The 27,532-nt window shown below is 38.6% G+C and overlaps 1 protein-coding gene across 1 annotated transcript in view; it reads left to right on the plus strand.

Annotated features, from left to right (window-relative positions):
- Positions 1-440: 440 nt before the first annotated feature.
- stk17a (serine/threonine kinase 17a) overlaps positions 441-27,532 on the plus strand; it is a 190,949-nt gene continuing 163,857 nt past the window's right edge. Inside the window, exon 1 of the mRNA XM_028804052.2 lies at positions 441-826. Coding sequence (XP_028659885.1) covers positions 699-826 — 128 coding nt within the window. The 5' untranslated portion in view covers positions 441-698. The remainder of the gene's footprint in view (positions 827-27,532) is intronic.

Consider the following 27,532-nt stretch of genomic DNA (forward strand, 5'->3'; position numbering starts at 1 on the left):
GGTAGGACTATACTTTTATATTGATAAACCACGAAATGCGTATTGTTGTTGTGTAAGTTCGTCTGTTGTTGTTTGGTAGTGTAAAAACATATTTGTACAAAATCACCAACCTCGTGAAAACTGTCATCTGATCTTCTACAATGATAGGTACTGTCTGACAGAAAAAAAACATCCTGCGTTGTAATGTAGTGGACTTATATGTCCACAATTCACCTTCCTCCCTCTACACACTAAATCGAAGCACTTAACTGAGTTAAAGTTAAAACAAACTCAGAGTTAAATAATAATAACAAAAAAATGCCTACTGGCACCGTCTTCGTTAAAACAGCCGCAATTACCTTTGGTTCCGCCTTCTAGATAGAGTCCTCCCCTAATTGGAAAACTGGGCATGCCAGTCAGCGTGTTTCCACGGTGACGAGACTGACGGGTGGGGAAGTGGATTGAACGAGATGCCGCTGTTCAGTCTGGGAGTCGAAGCAGATGGATGAGGTTGGTAGTATTTGGAAGCGTTAAATTAAACGATACATCGCACTCAAAAGCGCAACGAGAAAGGACTCTTATATTACTATAGTTCTCAATGAAGAAAAACGCTGTTGGTACAGTTAGGGAAAGTAGGGTTGGAGTTGCAGAATTCCTCAGCTGCTTCTAGTTTGAAAGAAGTTTTGCTTCGAGTTGTCTTGTGGAAGTGAAGCGGCGCGATGATGCCGGTTGGGGTAGGTTCTTGCAGCCAGGGGAGAAGCGGCTTGTTAACCGACATCCAGACCCCCATCATGACAGAACCATTCGGTAACAGCTACAGTTTGCTCCCAGGGAAAGAACTCGGCAGGTGAGTCTTAAAATATGTAATATTTACGTTTATTTTTGTTTAGATATGCTGTATTTTAGTAATATACTTATTAAACGAAGAGGGAAGGGAAAAGGGGCGGGGATATCCCAAGTAAATGTAATTGTTTCGGGCGCTTGAAACCACTAGCATTAGCAGTTTAAGAACTAGTTGTTGTGAGAATACCCTGCTTCTCCGTAAAATGTTGATTTGTTTTTATCTAACCCCAAAGCGGGAGTCATTGTTAGTTGTTTAAACGAGACATTCGCTACGCAGGTTTTTTATTTTTATGACAAACGTGTACGAGGAGATTCACGGTCTACCTGTATAGATTCGGCGTCCTTGTATATAATGCGCCTTTACTTTTTTATGTATTCTCTAGCATTCCCATTTTTGAGTGCAATGACAGTGCCTATTTCGGTAAATTCTTTACCAAACAAAAGTCGTCAAAATGAATTGTATTGAATGTTTTACTTATAAGAATAGTTATTAAATTTACGTTGAAGTGAATGTATGTCTACAGGAGTTTGATCGTTGGCTGCTAGCAGCGTTATGCAGTTGAAGACTTGTTAGATGTTGGCACATCACTTGGCAACACTTCCATCTTCACTACTAAAACAGCATTTTACATTGATTTACATTGTTAGCTGGTCCCATTAATTTGCCACCTTGCTGAAACATTTCCTGAATTACTGAGCCACAGTGTTTTAGCAGATAAGCAGATTCATCGCTAAAATTGTTTTTTATATGTTATAATTAATAAGTTTTACTTTGTAAGTATTGTTATTGCCAGGGTGAAATAAACATGTGGTAGAATTCCTTCAGTCAGATGGTGGTAGTGTTAAAATTTAATTAGCACTATGCACAGCGGAGAGTAAGCTGGAACTACTTAGTGTGCTTATTTTAAAGAAGGTAAAGGTGTAAAAAAGATTCTTGCCAAAAGTTTCAGGTTGGTTTGTGTGAACATTTTTTTAAGAATATGTACAGTGTAATAATAATATGTGTGCGTGTAAAATTGGTAATCACTGACAAAACATTTTAGTGGTAACAGTCTTCTTCCTTAACTTAAGACAGTTGTCATACTGTATGTCCTTATCACTTTAAGAATTTTAAATATATTGTTTTACTTTTGTCTTAGCTTTCTGTTAAAGGTAAAACTATTCACCTTATTTTCAGTATTTAAGGCAAGATTGTTTCAAATACCAGACATAGGTGTGGTTGTCTATTTTCTATGTCCCAGGAGCCTGTGTCAGTAGTGCCGAGTCTGAAAGGGTACTTTACTTTTAGAGACTTCATTATGTTATTAATGAAGACTTTGTGTCAGCTGGTTATTTGCACTGCGGTGGCCTGGCGCCCTGCCCGGAGTTTGTTTCCTGCCTTGCGTCCTGTGTTGGCTGGGATTGGCTCCAGCAGACCCCCATGACCCAGTAGTTAGGATATAGCGGGTTGGATAATGGATGGATGGATGGATGGATGGTTATTTGCATGTTCCTGTGTGGTTGTAATTGAAAGATATGTGTTTGACATTTTGTTCTTTTTGTAGTTTATATATAATATATATATATATATATATATATATATATATATATATATATATATATATAATATACACATACACACACACACACAATGTGTATGTGTATATGTGATCTTTTGAAGTGACTTTTTGGAATGAAATCCCACGAGATGGACACTTTTAACATAAGATTCTTTCAAGCCACATCATACTTACAACCTTTGGAAGCACGTCCTGTGAGATGGTGACTTTTGCCATTAGATTCTTGCAAGTCACGACCTACTTACAACCAATTTCAAACAAGACCACGGTACTCTCACCTCTCACTCTTGTGAATGCTTTTGTCAGACACACACTTCTTCCACTCTCGGCTCTTATACATTTTAACATTTTCCTCCCTTTAAATTCCCAAATAAAGAAGATGTATTATTTCCAAATCTTATTGAAGAATTTCATCACTAAGGGTTATCAACAGAAAAAATGAGTACACAGGCATTCCTAGCATTTAGAAATGAGGAAGTCCAAAGAAATTTACGCCAACAATGTCGATTGGTAACACAGTAAAATGGTTAAACGCGTATCAATAGACTATTCTGAAACAGTTGGTGGTGATCGTGTGGAAGATGAAAATAACAACTTACAATATCGTGAAGAATATCTACAACCATTAACACCGTCCAGTCTTCCACCACACAAATTACTATAGAAAGAAGAATGTATCCAAGAAAGGTAATGTAGTACATCTCCCGCGCGTAACATTAGACACCAAAGGAGATCTTGATATGCCATTTGTATGAAAACGTTAAGTTTCCTATTAGAATAGCTTTTGCAAAGACAATTAACAAATCTCAGAGCCAAACATTCGAAAAAGTCATTTTATTTAATAGAAAGAAAGAAACTAAATGCAATCATGGGCAGTTATACGTGGCATGGATGCAAATGTAACACTTCAAGTGAAAGTTAAAATCTGTTTAAATTGTACATTCACATCCCCATACGCGAGCGGCAGAACCGCAACGAGGCTAGCGCGTAGCACTGGCAAGGGTGTTGGCGAGCAAAGCGAGCAGGTGGCAAAGCCCCCTAGTATATATATAATGTAATGTGTGCATGTGTTTTGTTACTTCAAGGCTATTTGGGCTATAGTAAGACCTGTGTACAGCAATGCAGCTTCAAGTACAAAGTCAAGTCAGGCCTAGTAGCAACTTGTCACTTTAGGGTGCTCAGTTCACTTCTCAGGTTGGACTCTGTCATTGTATAATTTAAATGTTTTCTTTGCCAGAATTACTCTGGGTACAATGAATTCCTCTTACAAACTAAAATATGAATGCTAGGTTAATTGAAAAATTTCAAATTGACCCCATGCCTGATTGTATGCCTAGCTTTGTTCTCTGAACAACTGATTTGCATTCCTGTCTAGTGTTGGATATTAAAGGAATAGGTTATGGCTTCCTGCCACAATGTTATATGCAACAATAGCGATGCCAACTACACAGAGCTGTGATCGCTGCTTTCCATGGTAACTTCCATAGAAAACTGGCAGTAAGGGGAAACAGTTAAACTCAACAAAATACATTTTTTCAGATTTAGCATGAGAGTCGCCAAATTTGACTTCTAATTACTGGTAAGGGTGGCGCAGTGGGTAGCGCTGCTGCCTCGCAGTTGGGAGACCTGGGGACCTGGGTTCGCTTCCTGGGTCCTCCCTGCGTGGAGTTTGCATGTTCTACCCGTGTCTGCGTGGGTTTCCTCCGGGTACTCCGGTTTCCTCCCACAGTCCAAAGACATGCAGGTTAGGTGGATTGGCGATTCTAAATTGGCCCTAGTGTGTGCTTGGTGTGTGGGTGTGTTTGTGTGTGTCCTGCGGTGGGTTGGCACCCTGCCCGGGATTGGTTCCTGCCTTGTGCCCTGTGTTGGCTGGGATTGGCTCCGGCAGACCCCCGTGACCCTGTGTTCGGATTCAGCGAGTTGGATAATGGATGGATGGATGGATTACTGGTAGGCCAAGAATGTATTGGTTGCAGAAGTGAGATCTTTTAGAATACCTCAGAGGAGGTTTTGCAAGCCATATGGAAACTCAATAATTGTAGCCATGGTGATGCCAACCTTTTTCTTAGATAAGGTGGAGACATGTTAGCTTTACCTGGGAATGTGGTCAGGATGTGGAATGACACTTTTAAAGAGTTTATAACACTAGTGGATAAGCCTTTCCTCTGAGGTACAAGTATCAAAAGTATTGCTTAGGATTGAGTTAATTTCAATGGTAGGGGCCAATGGAGTTCTTATAAATAAATACATACATAGTGGTAAGTTTGTCGAAGTGAATATTATTTAGCCAGAAATAATGAAGGCACTGTGTATTGCGGTGGAAGTGTGTGAGAGAAGTTGTACCCATTTTTATAAGACACCATAATGTATACAACCACTACTACTTCGTTTTCTCTGACAATTAGCCGTATGTGTATACCATTCAGCAGCTCTGACAGTGTTTGCGGTACTAGAGTGGGGCACTGTTTGGTAACAAACTAAATATTTTAGATGAGCTAGGGGCTTTGCCCCCTGCTTGCATCGCTCGCCTTCCCCCAAGGGGTGTGCTACATGCCAGCCACTTCACTTCTCTCTCTGCCTCTCGCGTTGTGAAGAGGGGGGCTGAACGCACGCTAAGGAGATGCGGTTGCTCCTCCAAAACCCCCTCTTAAACAGTGATACATTGGGAAACGTATGCTTTTTTTTTTTTTTTTTACCTCCGCTATGCTCGATCAGCTGGCTTGCTGCTGCTGCTTGTGCCGTGCTGCGTGATCTGCATGTCTTGCAGCACTTCGAACGTTTAAAAGCCTGTACAGCAGCTGTCCTTGTGTCTCACTGCCTTGTCTCACGGTAAGTTAAAGTCTCACCGAGAAAATCACATCTCGACCCGAGATTTTTTTTTATAATAGAGAGAAATGTAGATTCCATCATAACTGTGGAGCAGTGGACTAACTCTGTGTACTTGCTTAGATATATGAGGACTGCTTGGAGTTTGCTTGTATTATCTGTAGGTGCATTATAAATTTATGAGAGCATTTTGACAGAGTTATGTTATGGATGGTGCTAGTACTATGTCCAGTCCATTTACTTGCAGAGCTGAAGTTGCATTCCTGTAATTCTCAGTCATTTAGTAGACTTTTTTTAATGTGTGCAATGCATAATGATGTTCTCCTGACCTCTTTACACTGATCTCAGGCATGCACTTTAAGGTTTGAGGCTGAATGTGATGGAGTTAACATGAGAATTAGTACCTAGGAAATTGTGGCTTGCTCTCTGGAGGTTTGGCTGGAAGTTTAGGTGCTAGACACAGTTCTGAGTAGAGCAATTCTAGTACCACCACATGCTTTGTTCACAAGTGACAGTGGCAATTATTGTGAAATTGGTTGAATAGTCAGTCTAGCGCCAGTAATTTTGCCATCTTTGTGCTGAAGTGTGGCAATGAAGTAGTCAGACATTTTTGATTTTCTATTCAATTTATATCTCCTTCCTCATTCATGGTAACATGTTCTGAGAAGTGACCAAAGAATGTAACTGCAAGCTTAAGAAGCCAAAGTGATCTTCCTAGTATGCAGAATTGCTGAACTCGTCCTTCATGATAGAATATTTAGAACTCTGTTATATGGGAACAACTTATTATTTTTAATGCTGTGAAGAAAAAAAAATTGTTGACTAACAAAAGCAAATGTATTTCATTTAGTTCAGCAATACAAAGGGTCAATATGAATAGCCTCAACATTACCTTAAAGATGTAACCTAAGGTTAATAATAATCTCCAGGTGATGCAACATGTTCATTGCAAATCAGACTGAGCATTCTTTTGTTTGGATTGGGATATACTGTTCAGCTGATTCAGTGGATCTTCCTGCAATTTAAAAACAGCTACTAGTCAGTTTAAGACCTAACATAGTAGCTGCATAAGCAGCTCTTATTGTGTGAACCTTTAGCAAGCTCAAGCATTCTTTTCACAGATTAATATTAATAATGTGTAAACTTAAAACTATGATATGAATGTAAGTAATTGTACTGTCTTTGGCTTTTATGTTATATTTACATAATGGTGAAGAAGCTTTCTTGTGGCATTTGACAAGCATAATCCACATTTGTATAGTATACTCTCCAGCCACATGTAAGTTGGTGATGCAGTATGGATAAAAGGAGGACATGCAATGGATACACACCTGAAAAAAGAATGTGTAATAAATGTGCTCTGAAAAGAAATATATGATGTTAAAAAATATGCAAGTATTTTATTACTTCATAGCTAGGTGTGTGCTACACATTGGTGGTGGTTGAAGTTTTTTTCCCTTCGTGTATGTATAAACACTTTCAGTAGAGAGAAAAGCACTTTATAAATGTCATTATTATTTTTTTTATTATTATGGCAATTTCAGAAGAGCCACTGAATGCTGTCATTCAAAAGGGGTTAATGCACACTTTTTTTCAACTGGCCATTACAGAAATAATGTGTAAGAAAGGTCATTTGGGTAAAGGAGGCTATTTAGATCCATTGTCAGCTTAGCCATGGCATGAGTCTTGAATCTGTTTGGTAGCATAAAGTCCTACAAGAACCCCCCTCCCCCATATACACCTAGAAATATTTAGTATCATCATCACTTTTCAATATTGCAAAAACCCTGCATTATATATCATTATGTATGGGTAAGGAATTTTGATCCTGTTTCATAATCAATAGCTGAATCATTTTGATCAGTCAATAACTGTCAATCATTAAAGACTGACCCCCTATTAAATGGTTTAGTTGTGCTTTGTGTATGAGAATGTATTGTAATGTTAAGTGAAAATATTTTGCACTGTTTCTGTTTATTCTACCTAAATCCATCCATCCATCCATTATCCAACCCGCTGAATCCGAACACAGGGTCACGGGGGTCTGCCGGAGCCAATCCCAGCCAACACAGGGCACAAGGCAGGAATCAATCCCGGGCAGGGTGCCAACCCACCGCAGATTCTACTGAAATGTGTTTTATTTATGTTTGTTTAAGAACATGAGTGTGCCAGTATATCTCGTAGTCAATTGTGAGCAGAGCCTGTGCATGGAATTTAATACCATTGCTTAAGATAATTGATTAGCCAATGAAATTGGTAAACATGTCTTAGTTCATTGGGGTAGACATCCTCAATGTGATTTCTTACGACTGCTATTAACCATAGTTTCTCTTTTATAATGCTACCAATATGGCAGGTGCTATAGTCCCAGCTTGCATATTTGAGGACCTTCAAGCAGTTGGTCAGTTCACTAATCCAGGTTCATAATTTGCTGATGGAAAATCTGCAAGTACGCTTATTGATCAACGAATGGGTGTTATTAAAAAGTAAGCAGCTCCAGTGACCTAATCATATTATTATTATACAACTTTTTTGTTATCCAAGATGACTTACAACATTAGAAATAGAAATGGTTACATTTCATTTGTTTTTCAAATTGGAGCACACACAGGTGAAGTAACATGCTCATTGTCACGGTGTCAGTAGCAGGATTTGAACCCACAATCTCAGGGTTTAAAGTCCTAGATCCAAAGCTATAACCGCTATATCATACTGCCTACCAATAATATTAGCCTTTGGTAAAAACTACAAATATTGTATACAGGAAAGCACTTCATTACATAGTACTTGTGATACATCTGATGAACTGATGGCACTATAACTGAAGACGTTGTCTTACGAAATTTGCACAGCTAGTCTTGCCATATAGCTCCCCATCACTCAAAAAACGTGCTACTAGGATTAATACTGCAATAATACCTACATGAATGAGGCATGTATCAAATAATAATTTATCCCAACAGTGGATCCATTTCTCTCTTATTATAAAAAAAAAAATCTTGGGAGGGAATTGAGGGAGACAAGCCGTGATCTTCTCGGAAGACACTTTGACATCCCGCGAGTCAAAAGGACAGCTGCTGTACAGGCTTTTAAATGATCGACATGCAGCTCGCCAGCAACAGCAAGACAGCAGCTGATCTGAACGCATCTCCTTAGAGTGCGTTCAGACCCCCCCCCCCCAATCACACAACGAGAGCAGCGTTATACATCCTGAAAGAAAAAGATTTAACCAGGGCCAGAAATAAAGGACAAAGAGTAGATGACAAAGTATAACGTCGTAAAGAATTCAAAAATGTTGGTACAGTACACATGCACAGCAGGTTAGAGATAACAGATGTACGAAAATTCCAAAGTCTCAAAAAAAAAAAGGATAGGAAAGACTGCATTAGCGCAAACAAACGGAAATTATTACTTTGTGAAATAACGGAACCGCGAAAATAGATTGAATATAGTGTTCGGATTTAAACTAAGTCAGAGACTTGTAGATCGTCTAATTTGTGTTGCCAATGAGAATTAAAAGATTCCAAAAACATTGTTGCGGTATGAAGTCCCATGCGACAAAGACTTCTAACATGAGATTCTTTCAAGTCATGCCCTACTTACAACTATTTTCAAACAAGACCACGGTCATCTAACCTCAGTTATGTGAATGCTTTAGTCAGACACACTTTGTGCGCTCTCGGCTCTTATAAATTTTATCAGGACAGTAATTTTATACATTCGAGATGACACATCGACAACAAAGTGAAGAAGAAAGAGAATGGATAAACATTCGAGAAAGTCGTTTTATTTACTAGAAAGAAACTGTATTCACTCACAGGCAGTTATACCTTGCGTTGTCATGATGAAAGTCCAAACACGGAATCAAAATTCAATGCGATGTAGAAGAAAAGTTAGTTCCAAATACTGTTTTTACAAAAGTTTTAAAGTAAAAGTGAAAATAATACATATGTAACAATTCCCATGAAAATAACAATCTCTTTAAATTGTATATCCGGTAAACCAAACCCGGGGGTGGGTTAGCGAAGTGAGCAGGGGGTGGAGCCCCCTAGTATTTAATAAAGATAACTGTAGTCTTCTGATAGCAAAACATTCCTAGTAATACTGCCCTGCTGCCATGGGTCATGGGAAACACAATATCAAATACACACTGGCAACAAGACATGGCTTGTGTCTCATTGTTCCCTCCATCATGTAAGCAACCAATTTCTCTGATTGTCTACCCATTGTTGTGCTATGTGTCTGTGATCTACCATTGACCAGGTGCTATCTTCTTTACGGACCTGCAATTTATTCTTTATCCTAAAGCTTCCACTTGCATTCTCAAATCTTTCTGAGATGATAGATTGTAGCGCAAATCATTATGAAGCGTGTCATTTTGAAGCGTGTGGAATGCAGCACTGCCTGTCCCCATGTCACGTCAGTCACCCTGTCAAATGTGCATTCAGCCCTGCTTATCTTTAGGACAGTCCACTGGTTGTATACTATTATTTGGTTACAGTTAAGTACAATTAAATGTATTTGTTTTACACACTTCTAGGTGATACTTGTTTTCTTTAAATATAGTTTTAAGTTTAGTTTTAATTATAATTGCGTTATTTTAAAATGAAAGTATGGCCCCTGGAGTATGCCCTTTGGTCCTTAACCATTTTTCTTTAAGCCCCCCAAAACATGGAATAAGAAACAGATTTTAAAAATGTAATTTTTAGGGGAAGTGTTACACCTTCATTTATCTGTTTAACACTAGAATTACCAAAGTCTACGAAAAAACTCCCTTTGCAACTCTCTGTCAGCGTCTTTTGTCCTGTAAATGTGCCAATCAAGTCAAGCAGCCTACTAATTCCATCCCCCCCACTGCCACAGAACGTGCACAATGTTCTCCCAGCTCATGCCTTAATTATCTGGGAGTGAAGTGCTGGAGTTTTAGAGTGGAAATAATTGATCGTTATTTGGAACACATGCATTTCATGTGTGTTCCGTTTCTACAATAATCTGTGTAAACAAATTGTTAAAACAGAAGCGTTTTTCATATTTTAGTAATAAATGACAAAATGTAGGCATAAACTATATAATGTGTGAAGCCTGAAGTCCAAATATCAAATAAACACTTTCACAAAAGGTTCAAGGATTATACAAGAGCTTTCGTGGCGTAGCGGTAAGAATTGCTGACTTGTAATCAATAGTTCTCGGTTTGATCCTGACTGCCTCCTGTATTTACCGTTTTCAGTAGTGAGCTGCTCTTATTGCTGCTGTCAGTCACGATCACGATACCACCCCCTCAGGGATCTGACGCTGTTAGTTTTTATTTGAAACTGGGAGTAACTGCAGATGTGAGTGGTGTTTTGAGACAATGGAATGGACATTCTCTGATCTGGATGGATAAAAGCTGACACAAACGCTGGTGAATCTGCCTTCTTCGTATCTCACCGTCACTTTTTTTTTAATTCAGTTTTATTGAGTGTTCCTGCTCACGCTGAATTAGTATGCACCTTATGGTCCATGATGTCAAAGCCGTACTGACAAAAAAAAACACAGAGACATAGATATATATGATATTTGGAATTATTCATTTTATGACCTGAATAGTACATTCCGGAAAACATTGTGGCACTGATCCAACATCTATACTAATAAAAGGCAAAGCCCTCACTGACTGACTGATTCACTCACTCACTCATCACTAATTCTCCAACTTCCCGTGTAGGTGGAAGGCTGAAATTTGGCAGGCTTATTCCTTACAGCTTACTTACAAAAGTTAGGCAGGTTTCATTTCGAAATTCAAAGCGTAACGGTCATAACTGGAACCTCTTTTTTGTCCATATACTGTAATGGACGGGGGCGGAGTCGCGTATCGTGTCATCATGCCTCCTACGTAATCACGTGAAACGCCTTGGGGCCGATCTGGAAGAAGGTAGCGCAGTGCCTTGATTTAAACGATTCCATGTCTTGGTGGGTTTAATACTGTGTAAGCATACATATTAACACATGTGCAATTAAACGTGTGCATTTACGGGGTGATTTCTCAGGCTTAAAAGCTCGTCTTTTATTTAAAAAAGTAAATGCAAACTGTTTTCATTCTGAAGGGCACAAACCACGTTGGATTTTGTAATGATAGTTGATTAGTAAGGTCTATTAAGGGATACTTACAGAATGATTAGTAATGCCTGTGAATGCCAATGCAAGTAGGAGAATGGGCGTGAACTAAAGAACGAGTAGTAACTTGTACAGTAAATGTCTCTAAAGTCTGTCTATTAAAAAGTTATTATATCTTTAAATCCTGTGTATTGATTAAACTACGAACCTAACAAGATAACTACATGGTGTCAGAAGTGGCGGATTGGAAAAGGAATGTGAAGAAGAGGTTCAGCTTTTGAACGAGTCTCGTGTCTGTGAGTAACCCGAAAACGTGGTCAGAAAGCACTAAGACGTTCTAGCAAAAGAGAAAAAAAAAATATGGAAGGATTACAGCCCCCACCAAATCTCCAGTTAAAGGGAAATGTAGCTGAAAATTGGAAAAGATTTAAACAGAGATTCGAGTTGTATCTTGCTGCGATTGAAGCAGATAGGAAAAGTGAAAAAATGAAAGCATCTATGCTTCTACATGTAATTGGCGAAGAGGTGCTAGAGGTGTATAACAATTTTCAGTTTGAAGAAGATGGAAACAATATGAAATTGAACAAAATAGTTGAAAAATTCGAAACGTATTGCAACCCAAAGCGCAATGTAACGTTTGAGCGGCACAAGTTTTTTACATGTTTCCAGAAAAGCGGAGAAACAATAGACCAGTATGTCACGGAATTGCGTAATAGGAGCTGTTCTAAGAAGAAACCGTCGAGACATCAAAGGACCAAGAACCTCTAATCAGAACACTAACACCAGCGAAACAAATATTAACGAGAAAACAAGTATAAATCAGAAAAGAACATCTCAACTGCAAACACAATTAACCAGAAGATCAAAACGTCAAGTAAAACCACCAGAACGACTCATTGAGACATGTTGAGGATTAAAGGAACATTTTCAATTAAGAAATGCTGAATTCCTTTAACAGTTGTGCTTTTTATACATAGTTTGAATGCTGGATGTATGCCTGAAATGTTCTGGATAGTTCAGTTGTTTGAAGTGATCAAGAATTAAACGTGTGCATTTACGGCAGGGGTGTGCAAAGCCATTCCTGGAGGGCCGCAGTGGCCGCGGGTTTTTATTCCAACCCAGTTGTTTAATTAGAAAACAATCCTTGCCAATAATTACATTTCATGGCTTTTTAGTGCTTTAACTCTGCTATGTCAAGTCATTCTCAAATCCTAGATTTTTTTTTCCATTCTGAAGATATCCAAATATTTTGAAGTGTAAAACGGATGGGTAATTCTCAATCCTTGACTTTTTTGTCTTCTCTTTCCTTCCAAGTATTTAATTAAACCAAATAGTGCATGATAAATACACACAGGTGTAAAGGGTAACAAGCAAAATGGATAACTGCTGGTTTCTTTTGTCATTTGCATCTTATTGCTAATAAGGAGCAATTAAAAACCAAGAATGCAGCTGTTTAAGACTTAAATAAGCAATAAGGGTTCAAAATCTTAACGAGGGAGATAACTAAAATGAAGCAGAAGTGTTTCTAGAGCAATTAGTGCTTCTTATTAAGCAATTGGGTTGGAACAAAAGCCTGCAGCCACTGCGGCCCTCCAGGAATGACTTTGCACATCCCTGATTTACGGGGTGATTTCTCAGGCTTAAAAGCTCGCTTTTTATTAAAAAGGTAAATGCAAACTGTGTTCATTCTGAAGGGCACAAACCACGTTAGATTTCAGCCGTTAAACGCGCAAAAATGTCGGTACACCAGATAAATAAGCGCAACATATTATCAGTTGTATTGTATGCTTACAATACATATAGAAATGTGTTAATCGTTAACTAATAGTATGGGATGGTGTTTTTCGTCTCGCGCCTTGATTTAAACGATTGCATGTCTTGGTGTGTTTGCATAGCGTATTATCAATATCTTTACATCTCTTTTTAAGACTTATTGACTGAAACGGGCTTTCACGAAAAAAGTTAGGGCTTTGCTACAGGATACACCCTCCACAAGTTAAGGAAGTAAAAATAAAAGTATATATTTCTGTTTTATTTAAACCTTTTAAGTTCGTATGCATAGCCCCATTTGGCTGTTTTAGTTTTTTTTTCTTTCTTCAGTAATATTTAATCTCCAAGAAAAACAACATATGCATTTTACTTTTTTTGTATCTCTTTAGTAATATTTTAGTGTAAAAGGATAACCAGTATTTAAACCTTTTATGTTACTTTATAAAGTTATTTTACACAATGTTGAAAAATTAATAAGAAAGCTACATATTTTGGCAGCTGCTGCTTTATTTTTCAATGAAATGAAAAAAGCTCTCCAAGAGAAAACCTCAATGAAGAAGAAACTAAAAATCTAAAAAGGAGAAACCCTCATTTATAAAGGTTTGCTGCAGATGACTTAACTGAAAATAAATGAATAGTTCCTATGTGTATAATACATATTTATCTATTTGACTTATGCCTTTATTCCAGCAACTTGCAACATGTGAGGTACAATTTGTTACATTACTTTGGTTTTTTGCAGCACAGGCAGGTGAAGTGACTTCCTCAGGGTCACACAGTGGTGTCAGTACCAGGATTTCAACTGACAAGCTCCGGGTTTGCTGAAATATTACTGAAGAATGAAAAAAAACAAAAACGGGCAAGTGGGGCTATGCATACAAATGTCCATCCATCCATTATCCAACCTGCTATATCCTAAATACAGGAGCCAATCCCTGCCAACACAGGGCGCAAGGCAGGAAACAAACCCTGGGCAAGGTGCCAGCCCACCGCAGGGCGCACACACCCACACACCAGGGACAATTTAGAATCGCCAATGCACCTAACCTGCATGTCTTTGGACTGTGGGAGGAAACCGGAGTACCCGGAGGAAACCCAGACAGACACAGGGAGAACATTCAAACTCCACGCAGGGAAGCGAACCCGGGTCTCCTAACTGGCACCTTTCACTGCGCCACCATGCCGCCCGCATACAAACTTAAAAAGTTTAAATAAAACAGAAATATATACCTTTATTTTTACTTCCTTAACTTGTGGAGGGTGTATCCTGTAGCAAAGCCCTAAGTTTTTTCATGAAAGCCCCTTTCAGTCAATAAGCCTTAAAAACAGGTGTAAAGTGCGAACGAAAAAGGCACACTGAAAAGCAGGCAGATAATATTTCTCAATTCTCTTTTTTATTCATTCGGAGTCACAGTAAGTAGAGATTCAAAAGAGTATAACTTATTGCCGCAAAGCTCAATTGAACACCGAGAAAAAATTAGGAGGGGTTTTTATAATTCAGCATTTCATGATTAATAAGACAGAAAGAACATCCTTATCAAAACAGTAAAGTTAAACAATATGTCTGTTGAGCTAAGCATTATCTGTGTTCTCAGAGCTAAGCACAGGAGAGACACCTTTGCATGAACTACATGTACTTTCTGCAGCCTTGTGACCTTGTCCCTGAAACATTCACTCCTGAGAAAGGGAAAACAAGAAACAGCTTAGATTTTATTCATGTGGACACTATTTCTCCTGAACCCTGGAATAACATATTTTTGTTAGTTCATAAGCCAAAGCGTCTCTTACTGGCAAGTCAGAAAAATAGTTATTATAAAAATTCTAATTTACTAAACACAAAAAATACATGGTGCTGAGGAGAACATTCTTCTTCTACAAAAGCTAAACTTGCAGCACCGCTATTCAATTACACTTGCCTAACGCCTCTCCTAAGGGGACATACTGTGGGATCTGGGCATCCGTCAAAGCACCAATCACAGGCCCGATTAGAAAGCGGGAAGCTGTGATTTGTCGTCTCCCTCCCATGTAACAATCACAGCCCGTGTTACAACACACTATGTATGTATTTATATGTATATGTATGTTTATGTATGTGTGTGTGTATGTGTGTGTGTATGTGTGTGTATATGTATATGTATATATATATGTATATGTAATATATATATTAATAAAAGGCAAAGCCCTCACTGACTGACTGACTCACTCATCACTAATTCTCGAACTTCCCGTGTAGGTGGAAGGCTGAAATTTGGCAGGCTCATTCCTTACAGCTTACTTACAAAAGTTAGGCAGGTTTCATTTCGAAATTCTACGCGTAATGGTCATAACTGGAACATATTTTTTGTCCATACACTGTAATGGAGGAGGCGGAGTCGCGTATCGCGTCATCACGCCTCCTACGTAATCACGTGAACTAAAAACAAGGAAGAGATTTACAGCACGAGTCAAACGCGGGAATGAAGGTAAATGACGTTAATTTTTGACTGTCTTTTAATACTGTATAAGCATACATATTAACACATGCAATTAAACGTGTGCATTTACGGGGTGATTTCTCAGGCTTAAAAGCTCGCCTTTTATCAAACGCGGGAACAAAGGTAACTGACGTTGTTCACTGTCTTTTAATACTGTGTAACCATACATATTAACACATGTGCAATTAAACGTGTGCATTTACGGGGTGATTTCTCAGGCTTAAAAGCTCGCCTTTTACTAAAAAGGTAAATGCAAAACTATTTTCAATCAGTTTATTGAAACGCTCCCGTTAAGGATTGCAATAACATATTCGCGAGATAAAAGAACGAAGTAAGGGGAAATGACGGAAGGGCCGCAAACAGTGAAGAGCAAAAAATTCATTAAACAATTCAGAAGGGAGCGAGTGAAGCATACAAGCATGTTCATAAGGGAAACAAAGCACGGTGTAAAACGTAAGTTTAAATTAAGTTTATAGAAACGCTCCCGCTGCGGAATGCAATAACATATTCGCGAGATAAAAGTTTAATGAGAAGACACGAGGTATAAACGAACCACACGCCGTGGCGCAACGTTAGGGGCAACAGTTTCAACCATTCTATGATCTGCTTCTCGCAACTGAAAGACGGCACATGGCGGATGTTAGCCGACTTGCTGACTGCAATGTTAGGGGCTTCAACTATGGCGCTGACGCCACATCTCAGTGCCAACACTTTGCAGACTGTACTTAAAAGACACGCCCTCCTCACTGGACAGTTAAAAAGACCAATCAAACTAACGATGACATCAAGTATTACCCAATCAAAAGTAGGAAAGGAGGCATCTTCATAAAATGCGTGTGGGATGATTTGCATGACACGCTGATTTAAAAAAAAAATTATAAAAAAAATACGGGATAAATCCCGTCCAGTATTGATTCAAAACGGGACGCGCAATTTCATTCTCAAACGCGGCACGATTCCGTATTTTAAAGGACGGGTGGCAACCCTACAGTGCCAGGAAACCACCCATACAATCAGATTGTGATTCAGACTAGGAATGCAATGAATGTAATTACCCCGATCTACATACAAGGCGAAAGTCTTGCAACATTCAAAGATGATGGTTTCGGATAATTACTACTTATTAAGTACACCATGGCACATAAAACAGCTTATGAAGCCTTGAACCGAAAAAAGCAACATCTCAGAGATCGTAAAAAAAAAAAAAGGAGGTAATGTCGTTTTACTCGCTGTACATTTTAGTCAAACATTACCAGTTATTCCACGAGGGAGACCAGCAGATGAACTCAACGCGTGTTTAAAATCCATGCTTCTCCCACGCTCGGTTATATGTCGCGTGTTCTCGGGTAGGTACACCAAAAAATTTATACATTTAAGCATGTAATGGGCAAACAAAAAATGAGGTATACCCGAAGGCACTGCAGTAGTACTCAATGTAACTTTACTTCTTAAATGTTAATGTTTTACTGTTTAATAATTTATACGCTTCTTATATATTGTTCAAATTCTTTTATCAAAATACCAGTGACAGCGCAATGCACGATAACATGGAGTGAATACACCATACGCTTCTGCCCATGGCCGCCCTGGTGTGCGCAGATAGGAGTTGATTCTAAAATAAAATAAACATAAAAAGAGTAATACAATCATCACCCATAAAGTGGATAGCAGACGTGACGTATTTTATGTGTACCAGATTTCAAGTCAATAGGTGAAACGGTTTGCAAGCTACAGGTGATTTAAAATCCTGGACAGACCAACGAAAAGCCACGGTAGCAAATTATAGAAGAACATTTTACTGTTTAATAATTTATATTTATATGAAATGTGCTTCTTATATATTACTTCATATTCTCATATGATAATGATGTTAATGTTGTTTATATTGATTTCTATGTTATTGTAAGTGCATCTATGTGTGTATATGTATGTATGTATGTATGTATGTATGTGTGTGTATATATATATATATATATATATATATATATATATATATATATATATATAAAAAAAATATATATATAAAAAATGTGTATGTATATATAATATATCTGTATATGTGTGTGTATATGTATATATATATGACAGCAACACTCATAACAATGACAACACAATTACATTGACAATCATGTTACGTTATTTTTAAAATGTTTCCTTTACTTTTTCATAATCTCTTTAACACACTACTTCTCCGCTGCAAAGTGCGGGTATTTTGCTAGTTATTCATATTATTCATATTCATTCGCATAACATCTTGTGCTTGTAATCAGTGACCGCATGTTTTTTTCTTTCCCCCCCCGATCATGCCAGTCCTCATATGTTGTTGTATGGTGGTGTTTTCTTTTGTACACCAGGACATGCAGAGGAAAGAATAGTACAGATAGGTCAGTTCAGCCCTATATGCAATCATCAAATTCAAATGTTAACAGTTCACACAGACACAAGGACCATCATTCCTACATTTACGACATGTGTACCTGTTGCAATGTACACACTTCTCTCTATGCCGTGGTTTCTATAACACACCTGAAAGAAAGAGACAATATATGTGACATTTTGAAGAAATCATTTTATGACCTGAATAGTACCAATCAGAAAACATCATCGCACTAATGCAATATTATTTGAAAATGAAGTACGTCAGATCAGCGGTAAATGTATGGTATTTGAGAGAGTAAAACTGAGAAAAAAAGCTAACTTTTTCAGTCACAGTGACGCTCTCCCTCGCCCCCCCCAAACCCCCAACTCTGACATAGTAATCTGCCCTTATAAGCTATGAGGTTTTCATTGATGCTGAGATCATGGTCCTGATTGTAAACGCTCCTAAATTTTACTACAGTCGTCTGGTAGATCTCCCAAAATTTCTTCACAATGCAGGTAATGTGCCTCATTTGGGACTCCTTGTGCAACCGCTCATTCCACACAAAGTCAAACCAGATAGATAGATAGATACTTTATTAATCCCAAGGGGAAATTCACAAAAGTGATCAATTAAAAAAAAAAAAAAGAGAAAAATAAAAGTAGAAAAAATAAAGTCATACACATACAGCCATACACGGAGCTGCTGAAAAGGCTGCCACTCTCAGCGGCGCCGGAACTAATTAAACCAGCAGTACCCAAGGATTCTCAGAAGAGACACAGTACCAAAGGGGCCCAGTTTTCATCTCGGGTCACTGGATAGCATCCATGTCTCACAACCATGTAGCAAGATAGGAAGCACCAGGACTTTAAAGACTTGGACCTTCATCTTTTGGCATAGGTATCGGGAGCGCCACACACCCCTTTCCAACGATCTCATGACCCTCCATGCTCTCACAATCTATCTACTCACTTAATAGGAAGAATCACCAGAGGCATGAATGTAACTGCCAAGGTAAATAAACCTCTCGACAAGGTCAACACTCTCTCCGCAGACAGACTCACTGCTGATGGCTATGCCTAAGAGGTCATTAAAGGCCTGGATCTTGGTCTCTCAAGAGCCCCTATCAGAGCCTCCATTGACTCCGCAAGGATCACAGTACTTTTGGCAAAGTCAAGATCAGTGAATCTTTCTTTGCCAACGGATGCCCCACAGCCGCTGGACCCCACGACCTTGCCCAACACCCAGTCCATGCAAGCATTGAACAGAGTAGGAGCAAGAACCACACCCCTGATGAATCCCAGAATCAATTGGGGAAAAATGCAGAGGTTCTGCCTCCACTCTGTGCAGCACTCACAGTTCCAGTATGCAGGCTGGCCATAATATCCAGCAACCATGAGAGAATCGCATGAAGTCTTGGGATGTCTCACAGACCAGCTTGATCTACTGAGTAGAAACTCTGCCGATATTCGTTTTTGTGCTCCAAGAGCGAAGTGAAGCGAGCAGGGGGCAGAGCCCCCTAGTCTACACTGGGGGGGGGGGGGGGGAATCAAGACATAGTATTTTATCTCTTGAGCTTCATCAGGTTAGCCGGGCTATATTCATGAGTAATATCATAGCTGGATGTGGGCAAACCTGTAATAAATATAGTGGGCAATGCTCAAAATGTAGTTTGTTCAAACAGAATATAGATAGACGAAAATGCTCAGATTAAGGAAATAAAGAAAAGAGAAATTACACAAGCTAGAATATGCACTACCTGCAAGAATTGAATTTATTTTTATTATAGCTGGAAGTGTTGTTTCACCAGTTCAGAAGTATTGAGCAGGATACAGTACTGCTGTTGTCCTGTAGGTAGTGATGTTACAAGAACCGGTACAACCAGACTAAGTTGATACCAAAATGGAAAAAAATGAAGTGGTACTAGAGTTTTTTTTTTTTTTTTTACATTATTGGTTTTATTGAGTTAAAGTCATTACCACACTGGTGAGTGACTGCAAGTTGACCTATTACTTTGGAAGGTACAATAACACACGAGAGAAGCAAAAGTAAAAAACTACAAATGAAAATGACTCTCCGTGTTAAATCATCACATTAACACGCCAGGAAAAGAAAAACGGCAGAAGCCACGTCATATTTCCAGAGAATTTCAGAGCATGATTTCTGTAAATACTAATGGTAGAGTTTAGTTAATTTATATCTGGGAAACTACTTGATTGACTTACCACTGTTTTATATTTTCTGATAGTACAAGTATTTATTTTATGTTCTCGTGCAGAATAGGGAACAATATTTTTCACTTGAATAATCAAGTTACTTTTAATTGAGAAACCGGTGAAAGGGATTTCTGTCTTTGCCATGATACTAAATAGCTATCAAATATTGTGAAGTTTTACTGGTATTGGTGTTGTGACATCCCTATCTGAAGGTGCTCTATGTTTTCAAAAATTAAATCTTAATCTGCCCAAGACATTGTAGAAATGTTTTTCACACAAGTAAAGGCTGTGAATTACTATTTTTTCAACAATAAAAAGAAAGCATTACAATTTCAATGCAGGATTATGCATAGTATTCATCTTCGGTATACTTATTTCCCTCTTCATAGTGAACCCCTTTTCCCCTTGATAATTGTCCATGTGTAGTCTGATCCAGTAAAACCTGATGGTACCTACTTGAAGCTTTTTACATTAATAAAAGACATATTTTCCATATTTACTGGGTTTTGTTGAATAATGCAGGATGGACCAAGGCAGGAGTTGTTACCTGTACTTGTGTCCTGATCTGAAATGCGCACTTTTATCAGGACATGCTTTTGTCTCTTTTGGGACAGTGAGAAAGAGTTAAGCAGAAATTTCAAACCAATTTCCATCATTTGTGCATGTCGTTTAAAGAGCAGACATAGTGTCTGGCTGTATCCTCTGCTCAGTTTAATGTTAATAAATGCCAATTGGGTGTGTTTTCATGTTCAAATGAGACTCCTAGTGTTTGTGTACTCCTGATCTTAACAACAAAAGATGGATTGCATTTGGTGAATTTAGATAATCATTACACACAAGAGATCTTTAGTGGTGCTCAGGCCTTCTTTATCATGAGGAGAAAGAATATCTGACAGGACAAGTTCTTGCTCCTTGTTGTGTTTGTGGAATTTGTATACTCTCCTAAGTGTCTGCATGAATTGTCCTTTGGGCATTGTTGTGTTTTCCCTAAATTTTAAAGATGTGCTCTTTAGTTAGTCATTCTTAATCCACTGGCACAGTGCTGATGAGGTAGGCTCATTGCTTTCCTGCAGCCATGAATTAGATTATTCGGGTGTGAGAATGTTAGGTTAGTGGCAGATGGGGATGAAATAGAATAGAAGTTAGTGTTCTGACAGAGGTCACAAAGTGTCTGATTGTTGTGAATAAAAATAAAACAATATCCCAGTTTGACTGACGTCTACACTGAAATTTTGTGTGGTTTCACAATTTCTCGTATTACTGTTTGTTAAAAAACCTTTTACGTTGCTTATAAAGTTGGATATTACAGTATCAATAGGTACTTAGAGGGGTAATGTACAGCTGTTTAAGCATATTAAATCAACACTTTAACTACCAAACAAGAGTGAATTGATAGATGAGATGTAACTGCAATGGTATAAAATGTTGGTTAAGACAGGAATGCTGCTAAATAAACCTTACTGTGATGAAGCTGCTGCAGATTATCAGAAGCCATAAAGGTAATAAATATTGTAGTGGGCTGGCAGACAGTTAAAATTTAATCTGGGGTGGCCTGTCTGCCTGCGGCTCCAGTGACTTTAACAAATGATCTTATCCAGAAAGATTGTGCTCGCCCTGTTTCTAATTATTTAATCCAGAAGTTGCACACCTCATGGTGACGTCTCCGAGGATTTAAAAAGGAAATGCTGTGAACAGGTCATGGGTCGTTGTCAGATAAGAGAGAATAGCAAGAAGTAGACAGTGTGCTGGAGGGGAGAAAAGTAGAGAGATTGTGCAAGAGAGTGTGACCTTCCAAGTGAACTGGAGAAGATCATATTAGGGGATGAAGCAACCAGCTTCAAATACAAAACTGGGCAGTGTGAATGTATTGGTTGTGTTATAGAAATATTAAGGCTGGGCAGTATGCCTTAAATGAAATTCTCATCCATCCTTATTTATTCACATACTGCTTATTACAGTATTTTATAGCAACATAATCTGAATCTTCTTCTGTAGCTATTCCTATTTTTATATGTGGTAGCTTTTTTCTTTTGCCTAGACTTCTCCAATAGAGGTTTTGGCAAAGGCAACACAAAAACATACTTAGAAATAAAACAAGAAGAAATTGTAGTTCCTTTGATGCCATGAATGATATAGCATTCATGCTACTACATAGGGTTATTTAGAGTTTTATCTGAGTGAATGTTAGATATGTTTTAAGTTTTAAAATTGTGCAAGCACATAAATTAATGTGCAGTATCCAAGTGATTTACTCATGCTGTGACTGTCACCTCCGAGACCCACACGTTTCAAGAATTACTGAACAACACCACGTAATGACTACCCCATTAATCCAGTCATGGGTAATTGATATGAATAGGGCCACCTTTTATGAGTTTGTAAAGTAATCTAATATTAAAATTATTTTTAGATGTATTGATTGCTACCATATGATCATTTTTGATTGTTGGTAGATTTTATTGAAATGTTTATAAATATATATTAACTTTTATCTAGCAAAAAAAATGCCTGTTGAAAAATTGTTATGGAGTGTTGTGAACACAGTGATGCAGAGACACTACAATTTACAAAGACTTTTATCTATCTATCTATCTATCTATCTATCTATCTATCTATCTATCTATCTATCTATCTATCTATCTATCTATCTATCTATCTATCTATCTATCTATCTATCTATCTATCTATCTATCTATCTATCTATCTATCTATCTATCGTTCACTACAGTGCTAGAGGAAGGATAAATGGTGTATACAAACCCAAATACAGTAAACACCTGTCTGCCATGCGTGGCTTCCTTGGGCTACTTCATAAGGAATGCTACCAACATTCTCCTCCTGTAATTTGATGAGATTTTTTTTTTTTTTTCATGTCTTTTTCACAATATTATTTTTGCCCTGACTTGTATCTAGCATATAATTCTGCTATGGTTTTGCATCTGGGTTAAGAATTTGCTTCAGAAAATCAACCTATTTATTGCTGTCTCTAACTCATATGAAACCAAACCAAGGGTTCTGTGTGTGGTTTCTAGTTTTATCCTCTAGAAAAAGCGTACAGCTAACATCTGGTAGAGAGTATCGTGCCCACAGTACTTGGTGTTATTCCCACAGAGCTGCTTCCAGCTGAGGCTGGGAGATGAACTTCCAGTTTTCCATGGATACAAAACCAAAGCATCTTTCACACATGCTCGTTATCCCAGGAATGTACCCTGAAATTATTGGTTTGGGCATAAAAAAAAATCTGAGTGAATTATCTTGGGAAAATTGACCTGGCTAGTTCGTAGGTCAACCAGTTGGTTACGGTACATCAAAGTTTAAAACTGAAAGTCTGCCATTGAATTAACTGGAAGTGAAGCCAAATGACAAATTGTAAACAAAATGTGTTTGTTGACAGTAGTTAAACTTTTATGCCACGTGACCTTGTATCATGCATCCATACTTTTTTCGTATTGCCTTCTATGGTTAAACTGAATTAAATTGACTCTTTCTGAGGTCAACTGTCTTCCAGCTTTAGCTGTATGAGAAATTAGAAATCAGGTTTGGAAAAGGTGTGTGAGTAGGCCAGTGTAAAATGGTAACTGTAAGGAAGTTTATGAAGGAATATACCATTTATTGAGTACTTGCCTTAATAATCTTGCTCTTAAATTACAAAGGTGACTCTCCTATAAGCTTGTCCTCTTACAGCTTGTTTATTATAGAATAGAATGTATTTTATTGTCATTGCACAGATGTACAATGAAATGTTGGTGTGTCCCCTGAATAGTACATACAATATAATAAAAACAGAATATTCGACAGATTCAATATATGCTCTGCATTTTAAACTTATTCACATGCATTAATATAAACCAATAAAACATAAACATAATGGAGAAGTTCCATTTTACAGTAATTGCAATGAGTCTTCAAGATAATTGCACTTTTGTTCCATTGATACCATGGGTTACAGTGAAAGACATAAGATCAAAAGCACTTAAATGCAGTAAACAGTTATTTAACAAAAATTCAGTTCTCTAACAGCACTTGGGTAGAAGTTTTTCAGCAGTCTGGGAGTGTGCGTCTTAATAGAACTATAACACATTCCAGAAGACAGCAGAGGAAAATGCTGGTAGCCTGGGTGAGATGGAGCCTAATGATTTTTTGGCCCTTCATAAATATCAAGTGTTGGTCATTTTTTGTGCTGATATGATGACTCTTTGAAAAAACCTTCTTGGCATCCACAGAGCAGCCAACATAACATGGCAGGATGCCACAGGTGAGTGTGCTTTGCACAGAGCAGTGATAAAAGAACACCAACAGCTGCTTGGACAGCCTAGCCTACCTCTGCATCCTTAAGAAGTAGAACCGCTTCTGTGCCCTTCTTCCCCAGAAAAGTTGCGTTAACAGACCATGTGAGATCCTGGGAGATGTGTGTACCAAGAAATTTAAAGCTAGGTACCCCCTCCACTGTGTCACCTCTGATGTATTAACAAGCAGGTCCCTCTTCCTGCCTCCTGAAGCTGATATTCAGCTCCTTTTGTTTTGAAGGTGTTGAGTGCCAGGTTGTTAATGAAGCACCATTCAGAAAGTTTGCTGACCTCATCCCTATAAACAAGTTCATCACCGTTATGTACCATGCCTACCACAGTGGTGTCATCTGCAAACTTGGTGACTGTATTTGTGCCGTGTATTGGTGTGTGATCATCGCCATGTAAGGAATAAAAAAGAGGACTCGGCGTGTGTGTTAGGGTCAGGGAGTGGTGGGTCCCCAGTCTAAAGGTCTGTGGCCATCTACATGTGTGCTGACTGATACCCTGGTTGAGCAGTTTGGTTACCATCCTGCTAGGGATGATCGTGTTAAAGGTGGACCTGAAGTCCACAAATAACATCCTCACATATGCCCCCTTGTGTTCCAAGTGAATCAGTGCAGTGTGGAGAGCCGTATTAATGGCATCCTCATTGTCCTGTTGGTCCAAGGTGGGTGGAGGTGAAGATTTGATGTGCCTCAGGACTAGATTCTCAAAGCACTTCATTATAGTGGCGGTGAGAGCCACAGGTATATTAGTCATTAAGGCTGCTGATTACTGCCTTCTTCAGAACAGGCAGAATGATGGCAGGCTGAAGGCATTTGGGAACCGTGCATTGTGACCGAGAGAGATTAAAGATGTTGCTGAATACCTTTACTAGCTGCTCCATATAGTCTCTGAGTGCCCTCCCTGCTTTCATTGGGTTGCCACTGTGGGGTACTCATCTGACATCATTTGTGTTAACAGTAAATGTCATACTGTTAGTAGTTGACGACGGTGCCATCCCGGTCTCTGGCTCAGTCACCTCATTCACCTCAAAACATGGGCTGAGTTCCTCTGCTAGTGAGTCGCTGCTGCTGATGGCTGGGTCTTTGCTGCCTTTATAGTTTGTTTGATTCATCACTTAACATTGAGCTACACATTAGGTCTCTTGGCAAAATTTCATTCTATCATCTCCGTAATATTAATAATAATAATAATTCATTACATTTATATAGCACTTTTCTCAGTACTCAAAGCGCTAAACATTGCCCGCCTCCGTCCATTTCTGTCCTTTAATGATGCTCAAACTCTGGTTCTTTGTTTCATAATGTCTCGTATTGATTACGGTAATTCCCTCTTCATTGGCCTCCCTGCAAAATCTATACAGAAGCTACAGTATATTAAGAACTCCACAGTCAGTCCTCACCCACACAAAGCGTTTTGCTCACATCTCCCCCGTTCTCTCCCAGCTTCACTGGTTACCGGTTCCATCAAGGATGAAATTCAAGATTCTCACCTTCAAAGCCCTACATAACCTTGCCCTACATAGCTATAGCCCCTCAACTCCAGAACTCGATTGCTCCTCTTTCTGCACTTTTAAATCTCAACTGAAAACGTTCCTCTTCTACGAACTTTTGTCATCTGTGTAATTTTTTTTTTTTAACTCTGTATGTAAAGCGACCTTGGGTTTGTGAAAGGCGCTCAATAAATGTAACTTATTATTATTTTTATTAAACTGCTGGGTGCCTTGCCATACACATCGGGAGTCTTCATCACTGAAATGACATTCAACCATCTGCCTATAATCTACTTTTGCATTCTTGTTGGCTCTCTTCAAATTAGATCTGGCAGCACTATATAATTCACCATTGCCAGACCTAAAGGCCGTTCACCTAAAGCTATATTGCTCTCTTTTAGCTGAAACTTGATGTCTCTGGTCATCCATGGTTTATTGTTTGGGAAGCATCAAAAATGATAATAGTGACACTACTTAAAAAGTTCTATATATAGTACAGGTCAGTGGATGTGTACTCCTCTATGTCCTGTTGTGCAAATAGGTCCCAGTGTGTGTGTGTGCTCAAAACAGTCTTGAAGATGAATAGAGGCTCCTTCAGGCCAGGTCTGGATGATTTTCACAGTTGGCTTTGTTTTGCTAATAAGAGGCCTGCATGCAGGTGTGAGGAAAAAAAAAAGAAGCGGAGAGACTGGTCTGAGTGGGGGAGGGTGGAGACTCTGTATCCTTCCCTAATTTTGCAGTAAACATTGTGCAGTGTGTTTTGGCCTACTGTGGGACAAGTCACATTTTGGTAGAAAATAGGGAGAACTGTTTTCAATTTTGCTTGGTTGAAGTCTCCAGCTGTGATAAAAAGCCCATCAGGGTGAGCTGCCTGTAGCTTTGATTGCTTGTTAGCAGGGTGTCTAATGCTATCTTGGTGTTAGTGCTTAGTAAATTATTAGTTATTACATCCCTTCACTTGTGGCAACCACCTTACCTGTTCTATTACACTTGCTGAACAAACAGGCTCTAGCTTAATGTTACTCAATTATTTTATGTTAATTGGAGAATCAAGGTTATCTAAATGGTTTATACTGGTGAACTGTTGCCATGTCCAGAGCTGGTTTTTGCCTTCTGTCAAACTAGGGAGCTCCGCCCCCTGCTCGCTTCGCTCGCCAACCCCTGGTGTTGGGAATGACAAAGAGCGTGATGTATGAATGAGATATAGAATAGTGTGAAGGTGTAGATGATGCAAATAGAAAGCAAACAATAAAGTGTGTGGTACAGTCTAAAGGTTTATTTGAAAATTTCTTTGTACACGCCGTTTAAGTGTAAAAGGTAATTCCAGGTCAGAACTTGTAATGTCAATGAAGATGGTTATTGTTGTGATCAGAGTCAAGTTTGTCAGAGCTTAGAAAGAGTTGTGTCTCTCCAGGAAGTAATGGAATGACTTGTGTATTTATGTTTTCCACATTAATATTTTTTGGACATAATATAGTGCGTTGTGTTAAAAGGGGCATTTGGTCTAATGAGATTGCTGTTCCAAATCTGTCTGTAACTAAGTCGTCACAGATAAAGGCTTGAGGAATTGTAATAATATGTGGGTGAAGTCCATCTGTATTGGTGAGTGTACCATCTCCCAGTTGTAAT

This window comes from Erpetoichthys calabaricus, chromosome 6 (genome assembly GCF_900747795.2).
Source record: "Erpetoichthys calabaricus chromosome 6, fErpCal1.3, whole genome shotgun sequence".
NCBI lineage: Eukaryota > Metazoa > Chordata > Cladistia > Polypteriformes > Polypteridae > Erpetoichthys > Erpetoichthys calabaricus.